General features: G+C 40.6%; 1 protein-coding gene across 1 annotated transcript in view; it reads left to right on the top strand.

The window, feature by feature from the left end:
- BAZ1B (bromodomain adjacent to zinc finger domain 1B) overlaps window positions 1-17409 on the top strand; it is a 55451-nt gene that overhangs the window by 12285 nt on the left and 25757 nt on the right. Inside the window, exons 5-9 of the mRNA XM_026110915.2 lie at window positions 2671-2792; window positions 3726-3923; window positions 6008-7703; window positions 12876-13014; window positions 13528-13658. Coding sequence (XP_025966700.2) covers window positions 2671-2792; window positions 3726-3923; window positions 6008-7703; window positions 12876-13014; window positions 13528-13658 — 2286 coding nt within the window. The remainder of the gene's footprint in view (window positions 1-2670; window positions 2793-3725; window positions 3924-6007; window positions 7704-12875; window positions 13015-13527; window positions 13659-17409) is intronic.

The following is a 17409-nucleotide window of genomic DNA, read 5'->3' as shown; positions in this document are numbered from 1 at the left end:
CGGGTTGAGGTCAGTGCATAAGAAGTATTTAAAAGAAATAGCAGACCTTGTATATGAAAGTGTGATGTAAAAAGCTGCATCTTTCTGTGCACACACACGGGGGCAGAGCTAACCTTAGCATTTTTAATAACGCAGCACTTGGGTCAAACTTGCTGGGGTTTTTTGGAGGAGGAAAGAGGCAAAGAGAGGGAGAAGAACTTCAGTCTCTTGGGTTTATAGTCTACTGTGCTTCAGAAATTAAGAGTAAGGCTTTATACAAGAGTTATTGCATCATATGTGCAGTCTGAAGTGGCTTTGTATTTTTAGTTGCTTAGGGAGTGAACTCTGGAAAATCTGCAGAAGTGAGAGAAAAGGCTAGTTTTTCCTGCACATTGATGGTCAGCTACTGAAGGCAGGTTCTACAGCTTGAGCTGTAATTGGAATTAATACTGCTTTGGAAAATCCAAAACAATCGGTGAACAGAAGGAGCAACATCATTTGGATGCTTTATGAGGTTCCAGTGGTGTAGTTAATGTAAGTTTTGTTATAGTACAATGCAACCAAAAATTTACTTGAAGCATATGTTTTATAAAAATAATTTCAGAAAAGAATGCATAGTTTTTGTTTTTGTTTTTTTATCAGATATCAAGTTGCTGTTTAATGGAATTCAATATGGTCATCCCTATTTCTAGAATCTAAGAAGTAAATCGTTGCTAAAGGACAGGTCACTAGCCTATCACAGAGGTGGCTTTATAACTCGTGTCCTTTAAGTCTAAGCAACACATTGTTATTTCTTAAATGTAAACCTGCCATGGAAGGCACTCAAATCCAGTAAAGGTAACACTCAGCCACTTAAAAGGCATTAAAGTAAATCTCTCAAAGCCGATGTCTTATAGGCCTTGGAGTATCCTGTAAGCAACTTCCATTGTGCTGTTGAGCAGAAAAACATAGTATAATATTTGTTAATGTACCAAGATTTTTTAAAAGAAATGTGGAACAAAAGCAGGCAAAAGTTAACTCTCAGCCTGACTTGCAATGAGAGGGTTAGTCTCCTCTCACGTGCACTGTAGCTCTTGTTACGAAATTCAGGATCTTTGACTTCAATGCAAAACTTCCATAAAGAGTGATGCTTGGAACAGAAACTTCCATGTTATCTAGAATATAGCATTAATGTGGAACCTAACTGCACAATTATGCGTATGGTGCACGCAGCCTGTGGCATCTGTGATTGCTTACCTACCTGAGACTGCTGATTTGGGGGAGGGAGGGGTGTTAGAACTTTATTTAAGCTATAAAGTGTGTTGACCTTACTTGAAGACTAATTTTGTTATCATTTGGTTATGTCGTAGGTAGAAATATGTTGAAATTATTCATATGTTTCTCTGCTTTAAAAAGGAAAGGACCACTGTCATGCTTTTAACTGTGGTACTTCCTCCTTGGTGGCCTACTTAGCAGTCTGCCACATCAGTTTTTCTCCTTTCTGTTCGAGGAGCTGTTCCCAGTTTTAAAATTTTGACAGATATTAATGACGTGAAATAACTTCTATCAAAGAAATCCATTGCTCTCATCATTCTGGAAGCCAGAGCTGCTGCTGCTGAAGCTTAAATGCTGTAGGACTTAAACTGTGTAGGACTTACGCACGTGTGTGTATGTATGTGTGTATATACACACATACATACATATATATATATAAAAAAATACACACGCACACACACATACATACTGTATACTATGTTTTTCTGCTTAACAGCACAGTGGAAGTTGCTTACAAGACACTTCAAGGTCTATAAGAGATCTGCTTTGAGAGATTTGCTTTAATGCCTTTTAAGTGGCTGATGTATATATATTTTAAAATGATGTTGGACTTAGGTCTAGCATCTTATGGCTTGCATTCTGTGTACACTTAGTAAATAATTATTTCCATCCATCATGCTTACTTTAGTGTTTTCTTTAAGTTATACCCACAAACATAAAGGTTTGAGGATCAGTGTCTTCAGTAAGCTTGTTCTTTTTTTATAGGCGATTAATATTTGCGGCCTGAATATAGAAATAATAGACTCAATATTTGCTGTCAAATGATCCCCTTGTACTCCTTTTGGTTACTTCTATCTTAAGAATAAAAAACCCAAGCTTGTCTAAGTAAGCTTAAAATCTGCAGCTTAACTAGCTCATGTGCACAGGGGCTAATAATAGTAAGGCACTTGTAATAATTGTATGACACTTTAGAGCCACTGAAGTTAAATGATTTGAAAAGTTATTTTCATTAAGAATTATTTCAGATGTGCTATAGCAGACAACTCTGGATTGTTTAAATAACCAATAATCTGCTTAGGGAGATTTAGGTGATTAAAAACCTTTTTCCTCTATGAACCTCGTAGAAATTTTCTCTGTTCGTATAGCTAGTTGCCGCTTTCTTTCCATAAAAAGATGGGTTTAAATAGTTCAACTGGTCCTTTCTACTCCTTAAAGATTGGTGTTACCTTCTACTTCAGACCTTTGTGGGGACTCTGTTCCCAGCCTGCGTCATTAGAATGTTTCTAAAACCGGATTCGGGAATCTTTCCTGATGTTCTAGTTTAACCAAATACTCTATGCATAGCAACTGGGGGAGATTTTGCTCCAGTCGCGATGTGGATTTAACTTTTGTAGCCCTTAACACTAAGACACCTAATATCTTACCTTGGTTTATCAGATGATCGAGCACGTAGGTCTCCTCGGAAGCTTCCTACTTCTTTGAAGAAGGAAGAAAAGAAGTGGGTTCCACCTAAATTCCTGCCACACAAATATGATGTGAAGCTGAAAAACGAAGATAAGGTGAGGTGACTGCTTGAGTCCTTTCTGGTATAACATGAGCATATAAGTTTGATTTAAATAATCACCATCAGTATGTTTACACAGCACAACATAGGACTTTCTGAAAGAGTCAAGGGATTGGAAGTGGGTTTCCTGCATTTGTGCAGTTGTCTGCTAGGCTGATTAGCTTGGCTATTTCTACAAGTAATTGTTTTGCACTATAGAAACACCTGACAATTTCCTGACACTTCCCAGGGAAGCTGAGTCACAATGATATGGTTAGTGTGAGAGTTGTCACTGTTAACTTGCTAATCTCTGGTCAGGCAGTTAATGAAGGTTGGTCAGAGGTAGATTAGTAATTATGACCAGGAGCTGCTGCTCTCGTTCTAACTGAAATTCTCTAAGAGTCATGAGTAATTGCTCTTCAGGAAGCTCTGTGTGGCTGCAGTACTGCTACATGCTTTTTGTCATCTGTTTGCTAATTTGATAGAAAGGCAGTGCTGACCTCAACTTAATGAGTACAGCTTGCAGAGCTACTCCTCTGGTCTCAGGAGAAAAAAAACCTAACACTAATATGTTAAGTTAGTAGCAAGCAGGTGCCAAGGGAAGATCAGAAGTTTCTATTGTTGCCAAATAAAGCAACAATACTACAAACACTTTGTCAAGAAAACTGCAACATAAATTAATGTTTTTTGGTAACCTTTTTGGCTAACTGAATCTTCTACCAACCTGTCTTACATATGTCAATTGCAAGTTCTATTTGCTTTGTTTGTTTTTTTTGTGGTTTTTTTTTGTTTTTTTTTTTTTTTTTTTGCAAGAGAGCTTTGAAAGAGTAGAGAGTTTGCAGACCTGAAGCATTGTAATGGTCCTTGCTCCTTTTTGCTATATAACATGCATCTATAATGTCACTAAAAGTTGAATATTAACAGTCTGTCTTTTTATATTGTCTACAAGATCATCAGTAATGTACCAGCAGATAGCTTAGTCCGTACAGAGCGTCCTCCCAACAAGGAGATCCTGAGGTACTTCATCCGTCATAATGCGCTACGAGCTGGCACCGGCGAGAATGCCCCGTGGGTAGTGGAGGATGAGTTAGTGAAGAAATACTCTCTCCCCAGTAAATTTAGTGACTTCCTACTTGATCCACATAAGGTAAGAATTCCTATAAATATCTTCTGGATTTAATGGTGGGGAATAGGTGAGAAAGCAGTCTTGGCTAAGACTTTTGTGGGCCAGTTGGGTTTTGGTGCTCTTGAGCTTAGATTAATTCAGAGAGATGCAGAGCAGGGAAGTCTGCTCTTTTGAAAAGTGACTCTTTGTGAGGTTAAACAACTTAAATATCTGAAATGGTGATCCATTTTGAAACTATGAGCTGCAATGTAATGTGACAGTGTTTTCTTAGCTTTTCCACTGGTGATTTCATTACTTCTCTCCAAATAACAGTCAGGATTTCCTTATGTGAGACAAATAGAAGAGCTATAGTCCTTACTTGGTAATATCAATTATTGGACCGTTTTCATGGTCACACTGGAAGAGCTGGATGTCTCTGACTTTGATACTTGCTTCATCTGTGGTGCTGGATTGAGAGATGGCTGGATGCTCTACGAATTAAGTTAATTATAAAAATATACGCACAAGTAAATTGCAACAAATGGTGTCGCTTGTTTTGGATCGTGTATCAGATCACTAAAAATTGAAGCACAACTGTGGATCACATCTTGGACCCAAAAGATGCTCCTATTTTTTATTTATTTGTGCACATTGTATATAGGAACCTAATCTTGTTCTGTGCATAAATTCCACTGTGTGATTTCCATCAATTTCAGAACTGCTTGGATAACTGCATGGCAGATACTGCAAATCTTTGTACTTAATGCTCTAAATAGCTGGGACACTTTTGTCCCCCGCCCTTTGTAGTGATCATCCAAATATGCTGTTAAAGGAGTAAATGCCATACCGTTCTGCTGTTTTAGAATCCCATCTTTCGGTGTAGAAAGCACTTTTTTTTTTCCCCCCCCCCATTTAGTAAACTCGCTTTCACGTGGACTCAACGTTTGTCAAGTTTTGTTGTAAAACTAGAACAGAAGTATCTGATATATCACTTTTTCTCATGCTTCCATGGGCTTTTCTGCAAATTTGTAAATTTGCTTAAAGCAAAAACTTAATTCTTCATACATGAGTGTGTTTACCCTGCTATAGTGTTTGGGGTCACTCTCTTACTAGAAGGTATTTTGTGGTGGTGGTCAACTTTTCTTTTATTCAGAGCACTGGTAGATGGAGGCATGCTTGCAGTAGAAGAAAAAATATGCACCTGTAACATTTCAGGTGTGACTTCTATAAGCTTAGCTTTATGTTTAGGGCTGGCACTTTCCATGGCACATTTTCCGCTTGAATTTGCATTGAATTTTAAACAGTGAGAAGTGGCTGAAGAATTTAGTAATCTAGAATTAGTGTTCTGGTAAAATAACTTTGTACATGTGACAGTTTAATATATGGTATAAGCTGTAGATCTAATATTTGTAATTATCATGATTCATATCAGTGCTGAATGTTTTCAGCTTAAATAATTCTCTTCAGCAAAAATGTCAACACAGAATTTTTGCAGAGTGAAGTTAAACAGACAGTAGATTCAGATAGTATGCCTATCTTCAGTATAGATTTCTCTGTCGGAGTAATGAAGGCTCTTAAATCAGGGGGTAAAGCCTCTAACAGTGAAAATCCAGAAGACAGAAATATTTCTATGACAATCTTAACTTGATCACATTGCGTATATCTGTTTGTAAGTAAGTACTTCTTTGATGGCTGCATTTTTTTACTATGCTTTCTGCTGCAGATTTTTTTTTATTGCTAATAATCTTAACTTTTTCGGCTCCTAATTTCTGGTAATTTTATTCATAACCTAAAGACTATATTTCTGCAAGTATACTATACTTTATTTTTCACTTTTTGAAATGAATTAATATTCTGGATGCACTCTGAACCTGAATTTGAGGTGCTGAGATACTTCTGAAGTCAGTCTCTGTTTGGCTCTGAGTCAACCTTTTTTATGCTGAAAGTAGGCTAACAGGTGGTTTATTTAAAAACAATCAGATATTCAGTGACATTACTTGAGAATTGAATCCTCATCAGGACTGAAACCAGACTGCTCAAATTTGATGTAAGAAGTAGATTCCCGTTATCCATCACTTTCTTTACCTTCAAATATTAATATAAAATTATTCTTTCTTTAATTTTAGTATATGACTCTCAACCCATCAACCAAGAGGAAGAGCTCTGGATCACCGGACAGAAAACCTTCCAAGAAATCCAAAGCTGATGGATCATCCCTGGGTCAGCCACTGAGCCCTACTCTGTGGTGTCATGTACATTTGGAGAAATCTATTATTGGGTCTCCACTCAAAGTGAAAAACTCTAAGAACTCAAAATGTCCCAAAGAAGAGTTGGAAGAGGTGATGAAAATAGTGTCACCTGGTAAACTTGGCTCTAACTTTCACATTCCAAAGAGGAGCCGATTGGGAAAGGGCAGCAACAAATCCCTCGACAAAAAGCAGAGAGGCAAAAGGGTTTTAAATGGGCAGAAATCATCTGGGAAATCAAAGTCTCCTAGAAAAGGCTTGAAGACTCCAAAGATGAAGATGAAACAAATGACACTACTGGACATGGCAAAAGGTACCACTAAGGTGTCCAGGGCTCCCAGAAATTCAGGAGGCACCCCTAGGTCTTCCAGCAAACCCCAGAAACATCTGCCTCCTGCAGCACTCCATCTCATTGCCTATTACAAAGAAAACAAAGACCGGGAAGACAAAAAAAGCGCCCTTTCCTGCATAATCTCCAAAACAGCCAGGTTACTCTCAAACGAGGATCGTGCCCGTCTCCCTGAAGATTTGCGAGGAATAGTACAGAAACGCTATGAGCTTCTAGAGCACAGGAAGAAATGGGCCACCATGACAGAGGAGCAGCGAAAGGAATATCTGAAGAAGAAAAGGGAGAAGCTGAAAGAGAAACTGAAGGAGAGAGCGAAGGAGCGGAAGGAGAAGGAGATGAAAGAAAAACTGGAAAAACAGAAAAGATTTGAGGACCAGGATATTAAAGGGAAGACCTTGCCTAGTTTTAAACTGGTTGATACTCCAGAAGGTCTTCCTAATACTCTCTTTGGGGATGTAGCCATGGTGGTAGAATTCCTGAGCTGTTATTCGGGGTTATTGATGCCAGATGCTCAGTATCCTATTACAGCAGTTTCTCTGATGGAAGCGCTTTGTGCAGAGAAAGGTGGCTTTCTTTACTTGAACCGGGTACTGGTCATTCTTCTGCAGACCCTGCTGCAAGATGAAATAGCTGAAGATTATGCCGAATTGGGAATGAAGCTTTCCGAAATACCACTTACTTTGCATTCTGCTTCTGAGTTGGTCCGCCTATGTTTACGCAAGTCAGATGTGCAGGAGGAAAGCGAGGTCTCGGATAATGTAGACGAAAGCAAGGATTCAGCAAATTTTGAGGATAATGAAGTACAGGATGAATTTTTGGAGAAACTGGAGACATCGGAGTTCTTTGAGCTGACTCCTGAAGAGAAACTGCAGATACTGGCAGCACTATGCCACCGGATTCTAATGACTTATTCAGTGCAGGACCATGTGGAGGCCAAGCAGCAGACATCAGCTGAGCTATGGAAGGAGCGCCTCGCTGTCCTGAAAGAAGAGAACGACAAGAAGAGAGCAGAAAAACAGAAGCGAAAAGAAATGGTGGCCAAGAACAAGGAGAATGGGAAGGATGAGAATACAATGGGAAGAAATGAAAAGAAAAAAAATGAGATTGTGAAAATAGAGCACCGGGTAGAAATAGAAGCTGATGATATGATCAGTGCTGTGAAGAGCAGACGCCTTCTTGCCATCCAAGCCAAGAAAGAGAGGGAGCAACAAGAAAGACAAATGAGAGGTAAGAAAATTACCAGGGCAGCAGAGCATTTGTGTGTCACGGAGTAGGTGAGAATAAATGAACTAATGGTGAAAACTGACAAGTCTATTTCCAGGAGTGTTAACTGGGTTCAAGGAATTTCCTGGCTAGAGGAGTATGGTTCAGCTGCTGTAGGGCTTTATGAATGACAGCTTGGGAAAGATTTTTAGATGTTCCTATGGTGGCTCAAAATTGAGAATGTTAGGAAAAAAAAAGCAATAACAGTTTTCTATTTTGTATCTGTGGGCATCTTCTGCACAGGGACTTTCTAATTCTGTCAGGCTCAGGAAAGCTGGAGAACAAAATGTTTTGGGGGCAGGAAACCATGTTTGTCCGTGCCCAAATATCTCTTGCCCCTTTTATGTACAGAGGAGATATTTCCTGACCAACAATAAGTTCCTGCAGCTACTGCTGGCCCTGCTGCTATGCACGCAGTCAGATTGATACTAGCAGCCCTCTTGCCAGAGGAGGGCATGGGCTATAAATTTCAGTTTCTAGTTTCTCATTTTAAAGAACTAGTTATGGAAGCTTATAAATATAAACTGTTCACTCAGACCTCTTCAAGTCACCAATTTTATTACCAAATTGTGTATGCCTCTGCATGTGTGGTGCTTTTTGCTAAGGAATATGCAACATGAAGCACAGAACACTTTGACAGAATTACACTACAGGGGGTTGTTTTCATTGTAAATGTGGGTACTGGGCATATGGAAACGGACAGTATAACTCATCTAGGTTGTTATTTCCCTTCTGAAACAGTTGAGGGAAAAGCTTCCCACATGAAGCCTGGCTTCTGTGCCTTAGCTGGAATCTGGAAGTATTTGTTCAGGGAGACCCAGAATAGCTAAGTAACGTGGACTTCCCTAAGGCTCCTCAGGGAGTGGAGTGGTTAGAGCCATGCCTCACATTAAAAATAATTAGACTTTTCAGATATTATGTTAAGAGCAGTGAGTCTCAGAAGTATCAAAAATCTCTAAAGCAGGTAAAACTTTGTTCACTTGATTCTCATCCAAAGGGTGTTTGGTAGATGCTTGTTTACTTGTGCCATATCTTGCGCTGTTCCCACCACAGATTAGTTTCCATCTGTCCAGGAGCCCCTTATTAATACTACAGTGCAAGATTCTTGATTTTTACTAGTGTCTGACCTGCTTCCTTTTGCCCAGACCTGAATCTTTTTTTTCTGTGAGCTGGTTCCTTGCTGTCCTGTGCCGTGAGCTGTATTTACCACACCCAAACTAAAGCAAAGAGGAAATTCTTACTATTCCTGAGTTTTCTGGTTGCATTTCATACAACTGGCTTCTCACTGACTGATTTCCTTTTGGTGCTGTCCTGATTCCCCTTCCATGCTGGAGTAGCTGAAGATCTGGTGTGCTGTACTATTTCTCCAGAAAAACAAAGTACCAAGTATTTAATGTGCTGTAGCTGGATTGTCTCTAGGCCCTGATTCGCATAGTTCTCCAGTTGTTTGACAGCAAGTTCAAATAGGAAGGAGAGAAACATTGAGTTGATGGAGATGATTACAAATCATTTGTTTTGGGTGCTGTGGAAATGCGATTTCGGGGGACTCCACAAGGAAAAAGAGATGTCTCTGGCAGGGAAGGAAGGATTCAGCCTTCCATTAAGGTTTGAACTTGTATTGCTTCCTTTCCACATAGCAAACCCTAACATTTCAGCCACCCAAACCTCATTTTATCTGTTAAGCAGCTGATACCAAGGCATAAATACATTAGCAGATCTTGGTGGATGTCAATGAGTGCAGTAGTTAGGGCTGCAGGGTTAGCAGCTCTGAACTAGTCTGTTCAGGACTTCAGGCTTGGGGGCTGATGTGGTTTCGGTATATTAGAAACAGTTCAGAAAAACAGAAAACCACAGTTAGCAATAGCCTACAAGACAGTTCTATGACAGGGCTTTTGGTGGCCCTTTTTCTGTGTACAGGCTTTCAGGCCATTTCATTTGCATTTTCTTTGGATAACAACATCTCTGGGGGAGTAACAGAGCAGTTGCTGACAAAACACTGATTGTGCAGTGGTTCAGCTGGTGTGTAATATATGTATATGTATGTATGTGTGCGTATATATCACAGTCAGAGGATGCCGTTGTCACCACTCTGGTAGTATCAGTAACACTTAGAGCGCTAACCTCTTTTCAGTTAAACCTACAAAGTTTGTGGCCAATTCTTCCAAGCTATTCTCAGAGAAGAACCCAGTGTAAGAAAGCATAAATATATTTTTTTGTTCTTTCTTGACTTCTTTTGTAGTTAATGCTAGTCATGTATCAATACAGGAAGTTAATATCTGTTTTCCTGACAGTAAAAGCCTCGTCGCTTCCATTGCCATGTTATTCTCGCGCTTGCTAATTGTTCTTTGCCTTATCACTCCATGAAGCAATAGGATATTTCCTGCAAATCTGTTGGAGGAGAATGGAGAAATGGAAGTTTGTATGCCTAAAAGAGGCCTGCTAGAGAGGAGAGTACCAACCAAGACTAGCTTGCAGTCATAAATGAAAATGACAGGCAGGCAGGGAGTTTAAGTTGTTTTTTAGTTGTTGTTGTTCCCATCTTGACCAAGCAATTTGGGCACGTGAGAAAAAGGAAGTTTGTATTCTTCCCTTCATTTCTTATTCTGGCACTTGATAATACCTGCTACAACTGATCTTTGCAGTTGGATAGGAAAAAGACCTGTGTCTCATGTTGTAGGCATTCAAGAGTTTGCTGGCAGTGTGGCTTGTTTTGACTGGATTCTTTGCTCTTGAAGGGAGGGTGGTGAGGAAGAAAGTGTACTTTGTGCTTGCTAGAATCGCAGAGTACTCTTACCATCAGCCATGCTTAATGTAGGGGGTGTGGGTTCTGGAAAAATTGAATACAAAATTGGAAATTTTACAGAGAAAAGCATGAAAACAAGCAGTGCGAATTTAGAATATGATTGGAACTGGTTTAATATCCTGGCTAGAATGGTGGGTTTCTTCAAGACCTCTTGACCATGAAAGCCAAGGGTGCCTTACTAGTACTGTTTCCAGAATACTATCTCTGATTCCTTCTCCAAGGTCATTGACACTCATGTAGATGATGTTTCTGTGTTCTTTGCAGCTTAATTTGTACCCAGAAAGTATGGTGGGTTTTTTTTTTCCTCTGTGCTGTTTCTCCCACCTTGCCATTCTGTGTGAAGAGATGCTGTTGTATTGTAGCTCTGGTTAGGCTTAAACCTTTATAGTAAAGCAAGTCAAGGGCTATTGTTTGTCTGGCTTTGAAATGTCTGTAAAAAGGGTGTTACGGATGTGGGGTAAATTTCTGCTTAGGAAGTTCACTGAGTTAGTTTTGCCTCGATCCTCTTTTCCCTAAGTATGTGACTGTGTAAAACTTTCATAGCTTTACACCATCTTACAAACTGTTCATCATAACTCTATAGCAATTCTGATAGCACCAGGCTGTGCTTCTTGAGACTAGTTTTCAGCAGCAATAGCAATAATGCAGGTGAAAGCTTTTTTTTTTTTTTTTTTTTCCCTCCAAACTAACTCCTTGCTTTCTCTTCATGCATGATCTGTTTGAGGTTCAAGCTGTTGCCGTCAGCCAGGAGGTCCTCATTATGTCATTTGGCCCCCTATGGAAGAGATCTCTTTTGTCAGCTTAAGAGAGGATTGTTTTTCATTTTTCTTGGTTTTGGTAGAGGCGTACTGCTCCAGTGCATTTCTGTCTCTTCTCTCCCTTACCCATTCTTCTGTGCAACCTAATAGTAAGGATTAATGAAATTCCAAAGATCAGATCGCTAAAGCGAGCAATTCATTTAAGAACACTCAACTATATCCTGGCCAAAATCACCACCAAATAAAAACACCATCAAAAAAAAAAAAAAGAAAGGCAGTATGAGTGGGGAAATCGAATGACCTTAACAAGCCTTGAGAAGGAGCCAAGAAGAGAAATCACGGGGAAATCACTTCATCTCTCCGTTTCCTCTCTCGTAAAAGGTGAGAACAGTACTTCCTGTAGTATGGGCCTCCTGTTGCAGTTTGAAGTGCTCAGATGTCGGTGATAGACAGCATTCAGTCCCATGAGAATGGTTGTTACTACTTGTTCTAATTTCAGTACCTTAATGTAGGGATAAGTTTAGGGAGGAGCTGGCAATTACGAACATACAGGTTTTGCACCTGCTTATAGATGGCCTGCAGGTGTGGTTTAATAGAACAATTTTCCCATGCTGTACTTAAGTTGTTACATTGTTGCTATATTATTACATAAAAGTTGGTATATAAAGCTGTTGTAACAAATGCAAGGGTCTGTTTTTCAGCATTTCTCTTCTAATCAGTCAGGATTGGTTACATTGGCAGGACTTCAGAGACTTACCAGGTATTTACTAGTCAACTATTATCAAACCTATCTTGATACAGAAAATGGCTGCAAGAGAAAGAGTAAGTAGTAGCCCTGGGAAAAGTCCTAGCAAGAAGTTAGATTTCTCCTTCAGACAGCCAGCATGAGACCTTTATATGCTAGCTTTTACCTGTCCTGTCCCACCTCACTCATAAGGTTCTCCCACATGATAACATGTCTGCATGCATGTAACTCCATGAGGAGTTAGGATATGTGACCTTTTGTCACTAGTGTGAGACGTTCCTGTCTGGAAGCTGGCACAGTTGAGCAGTGTGCCACAAATCTGTTCATTTAGTAGGTAAGCTTCTGGGGACAGCATTCCCCACAGCTGCAATCATGGAAATGCAGGTATCGATCATCCATGCTGACTTCCATGCTGTCATATCTGGGCTGTTCCCAAAGTTTGAACTGTCCTTGTGGTACATTGTGCTGTAGTTTAAGAAAGACCTTCAGCTCTTTACTATATGGGGTTGAAAAATGATGGATACCACTTCATTGATCTATAATGAGGAACAATTTCTCCAGTCCACTGTCATCCAAACTTTCCCCTTTTCCCAGCCCAGTTCATCCTTATGCCTTGACTTTTTTTTCCTCATTTTTGGTGATTTTTCTTCTAGAATGGTGGGTGGAAGATGAGATAAAGGATGGATGGCTGTGCTAAAAGAATATTAACCATAGTCATGAATAAATTATTACATTTCCTCCCCCCCACACACAATCTAATAAAATAAGAGAATATTGATCTCTAGATACAGTAAAAGAAGACTATCGCTTCTCTGTGCTAATTCCAACAGTAAAAATGGAGAAAGAAGCAGAGGAAGAAAGAATCCGGAAGCATAAGGCTGCAGCTGAGAAAACTTTCCAGGATGGAATTGCCAAAGCAAAGCTGGTGATGCGCAGGACCCCAATTGGTACTGATCGTAATCATAACAGGTAGGAAAGGCAATCGTCCCCTGCCCCCGGATCTCTGGTATGGGGCTTTCTTAGAGAGCAGCCCCCGAGAAGTATTTATAATTCAGGTTATTTAGAATACTCCGTGTCAGCTTTCAACTGTGGAGGAGAGCAGAAGTGAGTTTTTAGTTTATCTAGAGTATAATAACCCTTCACTGGTTTACAGATCAGGTTTTTCTGGCCTTCCCATGGAGGTCAGTATCTGCTAGCCAGTGGAGCTTCAAGTGCTTGCATCAGTACTCAAGAGTCTACTTACTGTCTTCCGCTTTTTGTGTTCGTTGCATAGGAATGCTCTTAGAATGGATTATAATGAAGACTTCTCCTGTTTCTGAATTGTGGTTGTACTAATGATGTAAACTCACTTTTTATTGAGTCAAGCACACAGGTTTTTTTCCCCCCCCCACAGACACACCTTATGCAAATAAAGCTGGATGGTGTGTGACTGTAGTCAGAAGTGGAGACGGGTACCTGTTAATGTATATGTGTTCTTTACAGGTATTGGCTGTTTTCAGATGAGGTTCCTGGCTTGTTCATTGAAAAAGGCTGGGTACATGACAGCATAGACTACAGATTCATCCTTCCCCATCAGAAGAAGGAGGATGCAAAAAAGGACTACAGCCCAGTAGGTATGATCAGCTAGCTTATTTGTGTACTTCCTTTGCTATCTGACTGTTAGGATGAGTTCATGAATGTGAGAGAGAGCTGGTTAGTCTGAATGTCTTACTGTGGGTCCTCCAATCTGAGTCTGCTGTAAACTCAGGAAACCTGTGTGCAGAAGAGCTTAACACTCGTGATGATCTTGCTGCTGCCGCAGATCTTGAGACACATAAGGGACATGGGATAAGATCATTCCTCACTTTAAAGCAGTCAATGTGGTGTCAGCTGTGGAGTAACCATACTATTTACTACATACCTTCTGGGGTACAATGTGCCAGACTTCTTAGACAAGTGATCAGTTATCTACTGCAGTGAGTGAGGATATCCATCATAATGCTAACACTCTATCGGTGGGGGAACTTCCAGATTAATGTACTTGCCACAGAGGACAAGTATGCTGCTTTTGCTGTGGAGGTGCAATAAGCTGAGCTGCTCACCAGATGCTTTCATACTGTAGAGATCTCAAGGCCTTTTCAGCACCTTCCCATAGTCCCTAGCACTAAATTGTGTCAAGCAGGGCGGTCTTCTAGATGTCTGTGTTGGTTGAGGCCATTTTGGCAGACATCCCCTTCGCTCGTGTCCTTTCAGCCTGCTCTTCACCTTGTACTAAATGTGCAGATGAGGTGCAATGACTAGCTGGAAGTCTAGTACCTCTTCTGTAGTTTTGCCTTGGGGACTTGGAGGCTGGGTGGTCAAGCACTGCAAGCAGAACATAAACATATACAAAAATCCTTTTGCGGGGAGGTAAACTTAATGCTTCTGTGTTACAGAAGACCATGCTGTAATCTGATTACAGTTGCAATTTCAGTGCTGTTCCTTTGCTGCGTTTGAAACATCATAGGTTCACATTGAGTCCGCCTACAGCAATACTGCACAGAAGAGGTTGCACTAAGTTAAATCAGAGGGCCCTCACTTGGTAGTCTGTCTTAGACAACAGTCAGAGTAGACATCTCTGGAAGAGTAGACCACAGCAAACATATAGTGATACTTCTTCTAGTGTGTATCTTTCCAGCCACTTGCATCTTGTGGAATTGTTGAACCAGAGGCGGTATCATTCAGCAGCCTTCAACGGATATTTTTTTATTGTGTGAATTTGTTCAAATATTGACCAGTCATGTTGCTATGTATCAACTTGTTTCCGGCAATTATTAATTCTTCAAGTGCTGTCTAAGTATTTACCCAGCTACTACGCAAGATTTCAGCAGGATTTCTTCCTTTTGAAATTTCATGAGCCTTTGTTTAAACTTATGTCAGACTGTTGGATCTGTCTCCTTCTAATTGTGCAGCTATGTGTGTACGTTGTGCAGGCTGGGGTAAATGCCTGTGTGTATGTGTGTGCTGGACTTGCAGCTTCCTTTTCACAGAAGATTAATGAACTCCAGGTAGAGTTACAAGCACAGTGTGACTGAGACCTCACTAAAAGGTGTAGCTACAAGTTCTATAAGCTAATAAACTTTCCAATCTCTCCCATAGCCATTTGTGATGACAGGTGAGGTGATGCATATATTTTGTGTGACGCTAGTTTGTTAACAGCATTATGCTATTTTGCATTGCCTTGTGGTTGTATCCACTGCATTGACAGGCAAAGCTGTCTCCTTGAGCAACTGCAGGGAGATTCTCTGTAACAAGCTGGTGAGCTTCTTTCAAAACTTGCATCAGTAGAGCACACAGCACTTAAGCCTGCGTTAGGAGCCTAGCATCCTAGAAAGCAGGGCCGGAAGGGTCCTTTCTGTCCAAAGCAAGAGGAACGCTAGATATAAACATCCTTGGCAGGCTTTTGAGCAACCTAAGCTTGAAGTTCTTCAACAGCAGAGAGTGCATCCCTGCTAAGCAGTCAGTCTTGTACTTGTCTGTTCTGATCTTCCTTAATGTCTAGCCTAAGCAGTCATCGGCTGCATTCAACTCTCTGAACTTCTTCCTTGCAGACCTGGGAAAACTGATTTGCTTCCTTTCTCTGCCATCACCCTCCTACATATTTATGAGTAGTTACATCCACCCTCATTTCCCTACTCCCTCTCCCCCAAGTCTGTAGTCCCTCTATTGTATGCCAGCCTCTCTAATTGTTTTCCATAGCTTACAGTTTTTAAGACCCCTCTGGTCAAGTTAAACTCTCTCCAGCTGATCCATTATCTCTTCTGAAGTGGAGTTTCCAAAACTGCATGAGGAACTCAAGGCTTCAATAGCAAGGAGAGTAGCGCAAGACTGTTTCATGTCTCCATAAATTATATATTGCTGTTTGCTTTGCATCAGTGTGGAGGCAGCATCTTTTAACCAATGTGACTGATTTTCACTTTTCGATGCGCTGAAACACCCAGCTACCATTTGAACAGCACTTTTGGTGAAGTTTTGTTCCTTACCCTCTATCTGCCATGGATTTTACTCCTGCTTAAGTTTAGAAGTCTGCCTCATGCATTGAATTGCTCTACTTTTTTCCTAGATCAATATTCATTTTTTGAGGCAACTTTATTCTCCAAAGTGTTTGACACAGCATGTGAGATCTAAAGGCAGCAGTGTAGCACAAGCTGCTGATTTTGTTAAATGTCGTGCCCTCAATATGGTAGCTAGATTTGATGCCAAGCTTTAGGCAAGCTTTAGATCTGTTACCTATATCATACAATCGCTGCAGCTGGTGCCCCTTCTATCCAGCCCTGCAGAGCAGAGCCTGCTTGCCAGTTGCCTGCAGTGAGTTCACTTTAGCACGTACCTGAAGAAGGAGATAACAGGCGATTTACCTGCCCTTCAAGATGAAGGTGCCAATGCTGTGGGTCAACCTCCACATCTACTTTTCAGAGTGCTGAACGCATTAGGCTTGAGGAGAGGCAGGTTTACTTCGTTGGGGACATGCCCATTTGCGTGGGATGACTGCCTGCCTTTGCCAGCCGCAGTTACCAGCTGGTGATCCATGTGTAGGCTCTCCCTGGCAAAAAAGGAAAAGGCAAATCTGTGCTGCCCAAGCCACAGTTCAGAGCAGAATAAGAGGTTACCCTTTAGGTCACTTGTGGTTCTAATGAAGTGATCTGGAGTTGTGGGTTTTTCTTTTTTCTTTTCTTTTTTTGGACTCTGAACTGAAGGGAAATTCAAAGTACTTTCATGTTGTCTTAAAGAGAATAGTCTACATTCTCTCTGTTCTGGCAACAGCTTATACTGTTACAGATATTGCTCTTTACAACGGCCAAAGCTGGACTGCTGAAAGGCAGGGTATTTGAAGGAGCCGTATTATGACCACAAGGTATGGAGAGAGAATTGCTGCCATTTGCCTTCAGAGAAAATCTTTATTGCAGTACTGCAGAAGTTGAACTGAATTTCATTCACCCAGCTCTTATGTTTTCTGGATTTAAATAATTCCCTGTAGAGGAAATGCTTTTCTTGGCATAAATGTCCCTTTCACAATGCTTACAGGTTTCCTTTAGCTGTTGACAGGACACCCTGTTAGCTACCTCTGGTTTACTTCTCTTCCACTAAGAATATTCACTGTTACCTTTTCTCTGGTCAGAACTGCAAAAATGCAGTTGTTATCAAAGAAGTTCTTTTGTGATTGTAGGGTTAGATCTTTGTTAGGGTACACCATGGCCCTCTAGTTGCTTTTAATTGATTTACCCCCACCCCACAATGATGGGTGCACAAGTGCATGCACGCGCGCACACACACACACACGCATGCAAACACGTATATATTGTGCATTATTTATTTTTTAAAAAAAACAAACAACAGCTTCCAGTT

This window comes from Dromaius novaehollandiae, chromosome 19 (genome assembly GCF_036370855.1).
Source record: "Dromaius novaehollandiae isolate bDroNov1 chromosome 19, bDroNov1.hap1, whole genome shotgun sequence".
Classification (NCBI taxonomy): Eukaryota; Metazoa; Chordata; class Aves; order Casuariiformes; family Dromaiidae; genus Dromaius; species Dromaius novaehollandiae.
Note: the sequence above shows the minus strand (reverse complement) of the source record. Positions and strands in the feature narration are given on the sequence as shown.